The sequence below is a fragment of the Carlito syrichta genome, unplaced genomic scaffold (genome assembly GCF_000164805.1).
Source record: "Carlito syrichta isolate Samal-C Ts95f unplaced genomic scaffold, Tarsius_syrichta-2.0.1 Scaffold145263, whole genome shotgun sequence".
NCBI classification, from domain to species: Eukaryota; Metazoa; Chordata; class Mammalia; order Primates; family Tarsiidae; genus Carlito; species Carlito syrichta.
Genome location: NW_007089359.1, coordinates 104,936 through 108,225, shown reverse-complemented (window position 1 = coordinate 108,225; position 3,290 = coordinate 104,936). Strand labels below are relative to the sequence as shown.

General features: G+C 46.0%; 1 protein-coding gene across 1 annotated transcript; it reads left to right on the top strand.

Annotated features, from left to right (window-relative positions):
• Positions 1-2,750: 2,750 nt before the first annotated feature.
• On the top strand, positions 2,751-3,286 carry LOC103251767 (60S ribosomal protein L10-like). The gene has a single exon (XM_021708736.1). The coding sequence runs from the start codon at positions 2,911-2,913 to the stop codon at positions 3,211-3,213; it is 303 nt and encodes a 100-aa protein (XP_021564411.1). The 5' UTR covers positions 2,751-2,910; the 3' UTR covers positions 3,214-3,286.
• The last annotated feature ends 4 nt before the right edge of the window (positions 3,287-3,290 follow it).

Here is a 3,290-nt window from a genome sequence, read left to right as displayed (position 1 = left end):
GATGATTTAATTCTCTATAACCAAACCACCCACAGACTCATACGCTTTTCTTGCTACTATCCTCCAATTTCAGCTAAATCAATGCTGGTGTTTACATTATGACAAAAAAAAAATTTTTTTTTTTTTAAAGAGACAGGATCTCACTCTTTCACCCAGACTGGAGTACAATTGTGCAATCATAATTCATTGTAACCTTGAACTCCGGGGCTCAAGACATACTCCCGTCTCAGCTTCCCAAGTAGCTAAGACTGTAGGTATGTGTCACCACACCCAGCTAATTTTTAAATCTTTTGTAGAGACAAGGCCTTGCTATATTGCACAGGCTGGTCTAACTCCTCACCTCAATCCTTCTACTTTGGCTTCCCAAAACACTGGGAATACAGGCTTGAGCCACTGCACCTGGCCCCAAAATTTAAATATTATTATTATTATTTTTGGGGTTGGAGTCACACTCTGTCACCCAGGGTTGGAGTCACACTCTGTCACCCAGGCTGGAGGGCAGTGGCACACTCCCAGCCACAGCAGCCTCAACCTGCTGGGCTCCGGCAATCCTTCCACCTCAGCCTTCCAAGTAGCTGGAACTACAGGCACGTGCTACCACGCCCAGCTAATTTTTGATTTATTGTAGAGATAAGGTCTCGCCAAGTTGCCCAGGTGGGTCTCAAACCCATGGGCTCAGGCAATCCACTCACCTCAGCCTCCCAAAGCGCAGGATTACAGGCTGAGCCACTGAGCCCGGCTTAAATGTTATTAACAAAGGAAAAATTGGGTGCTTTTTAAATAATTACTAACAACCCTCATTTTTATTTAGTTATTTATTACTAAATCTTGTTGGTAGTTTTTCTAAATGGTCATATCCTCCATGGAGTTCCCACTCCCTAAGCATTCTGTCTCATTCCTCCACAGTTCTTATATATTATTATATACTGGTTGGACACTTATCACGATATTGATAAGCAAATTCCATTTTTTGTGGAAACTTTATAACTTTAGGTGAACATATTTCTATTTTCTAACAAAGTTTCCCACAACAAACTTGAACTGTTCATGGTTATAAGTTACTGGTTTTCAGAAAATAACTATTAACACACAATTCTCAAGACTTTTGTGTCTGAGAAGATGGAGTCGATATACTTTTTCCCTGTTCCTCCTGCTATGTATCACCAAAATCTTGAACATTATATATAAAACAAAGGCAAAAAGATTCTGAAGAGTGGAATGACACAGTTGTGAATTCCGGGGTTTTCCTTTTGCCTCACACAACGGGGGAAAGGTGGGGTAACTGGGAGTGCAGGGGAGCAAAACACCTGGAAGTTATTTATAAAAAACTGTGTATTTATTCTTACATCTTCACACTTCAATCACCTTCAAAGTTCTCTCTGTCTGATGCAATACGCCTATCAAGACGCGTTTTCCTTTGTGCAAAACAGTTTTTGAACTCATCAGTTTTGAGCCTTTTAGTGCTTCTGCTGTTTTTTGTTTCACCTCTTCCACATCAGCAAAACCTCTTTTTTTTTTTTTTTGAGAACTTTTTTCATCTGGGGAAACAAAAGAGTTGCTCAGGGCGAGGTGGGGTGAATAGGGAGGTGGGGGTGGGGCCCGAGGGTCCTGCCATCTTTGTTCAAAAACTACTGAATGCTCAACAAGGTGTGGGCAGGTATGCTGTAAATCACCCATCATGAAATGGGCAAATGCACTGAAAGAATCTCCAAAAAAAATTTCACTGAAACTGAACGCAGCCTCTCACAACAATGCTAGCTGGTACACTGATGCCGAAGGATTCCTAGAACACTTACCCAGCAGAGTAAGCCTGTTCTACAAGGGGTCTGCCCTCCATAAGGTAATTCCTGTTTTAGCTCTTCCTCCTCCCCATTCCCTAGACTTGGAGTGGAAGAAGCTGGCAACCTGGAAGCACCAATGTATACTTCACAGACAATAAAAGCCCCAATAAAATTCTGCACTCTCAGCCAGGCTCGGTGGCTCAGCCTGTAATCCCAGCACTTTGGGAGGCCGAGGTGAGTGGATTACCTGAGCTCACGGGTTTGAGACCCGCCTGGGCAACTTGGCGAGACCTCATCTATACAATAAATCAAAAAATTAGCCGGGCATGGTAGCGCATGCCTGTAATTCAGGCTACTTGGAAGACTGAGGCGGAAGGATCGCCGGAGCCCAGCAGGTCGAGGCTGCGGTGACCGGGAGCGGCCACTGCACTCCGGTCTGGGCGAGAGAGTGAGACTCCAACTCAAAAAAATAAATAAATAAATAAAATTCTGCGCTCTCTAGCCAAAGGACTATGAAAGGGCAGCCTGGCAAGTCAGGAAACTCTTAGACAATAACCACTCTGATCCAGACAAATGTCATAGAAAACACGGTGGCCCAACTCCCACCCTTGCCAGCAAAAGTTTGCTGGGGAGCTTAGACCTCCCGCTGCTGTAGCCAGGGTGTAATGATAAAATGCTTCAGTCTCCCTTCCTCTCCCCAGGATGGAAACAGAGAAGACCAAGTAGGAACCCAGGGATTTCCTAACTGGCAAGTGATAAGGATGTCTCACCCCCTCTGGCAGCAATAGAGACTGTGTAGGGAGCATGGACTTGGACTCACACCCGGAAGAGCAAAGCGTCCCTACCTGTCCCAGCGGTATGGTGTTAGAGGAGGCCTGTGGAGATTCAGAACTCACACCCCTGCCCAGGAGTAATAAAAGCTTCTGCCTCCAGTGTCCATGGAGGCCACAAAGGAAGCAGTACTTCCTCGTGGGGACCCGGTATGCAATGGCTGCAAACAGCAGCTTCCTTGGTAGTGTACGCAGCCTGTTTCTTGTATAGGTTGCTCTAAGGGACCTTGGAGACAGCCCTTTCCAGTGTGTGTTCATGTCTGACCTTGCCACATCCCCAATGCAGGCTCCAGACAGGAATGCGAGGTGCCTTTGGGAAGCCCCAGGGCACCGTGGCCAGGGTACATGTTGGCCAAGTCATCATGTCAATCCGCACCAAGCTGCAGAACAAGGAGCGTGTGATTGAGGCTCTACGCAGGGCCAAGTTCAAGTTCCCTGGCCGTCAGAAGATCCATATCTCAAAGAAGTGGGGCTTTACCAAGTTTAACGCAGATGAATTTGAAGACATGGTGGCTGAGAAGCGGCTCATCCCAGATGGCTGTGGGGTCAAATACATCCCCAATCGTGGCCCCCTGGACAAGTGGCGGGCCCTGAACTCATGAAGACTTTCACTCTGCTGGCTTTTCGTCCCCATATCAATAAATCTTGCTTCCTGTTAAAAAAAAAAAAAAAAAAGAAA

Excerpts from the sequence above, each read along its gene's own strand:
- LOC103251767 (XM_021708736.1), top strand. The coding sequence starts at position 2,911 with ATGCGAGGTGCCTTTGGGAAGCCCCAGGGCACCGTGGCCAGGGTACAT.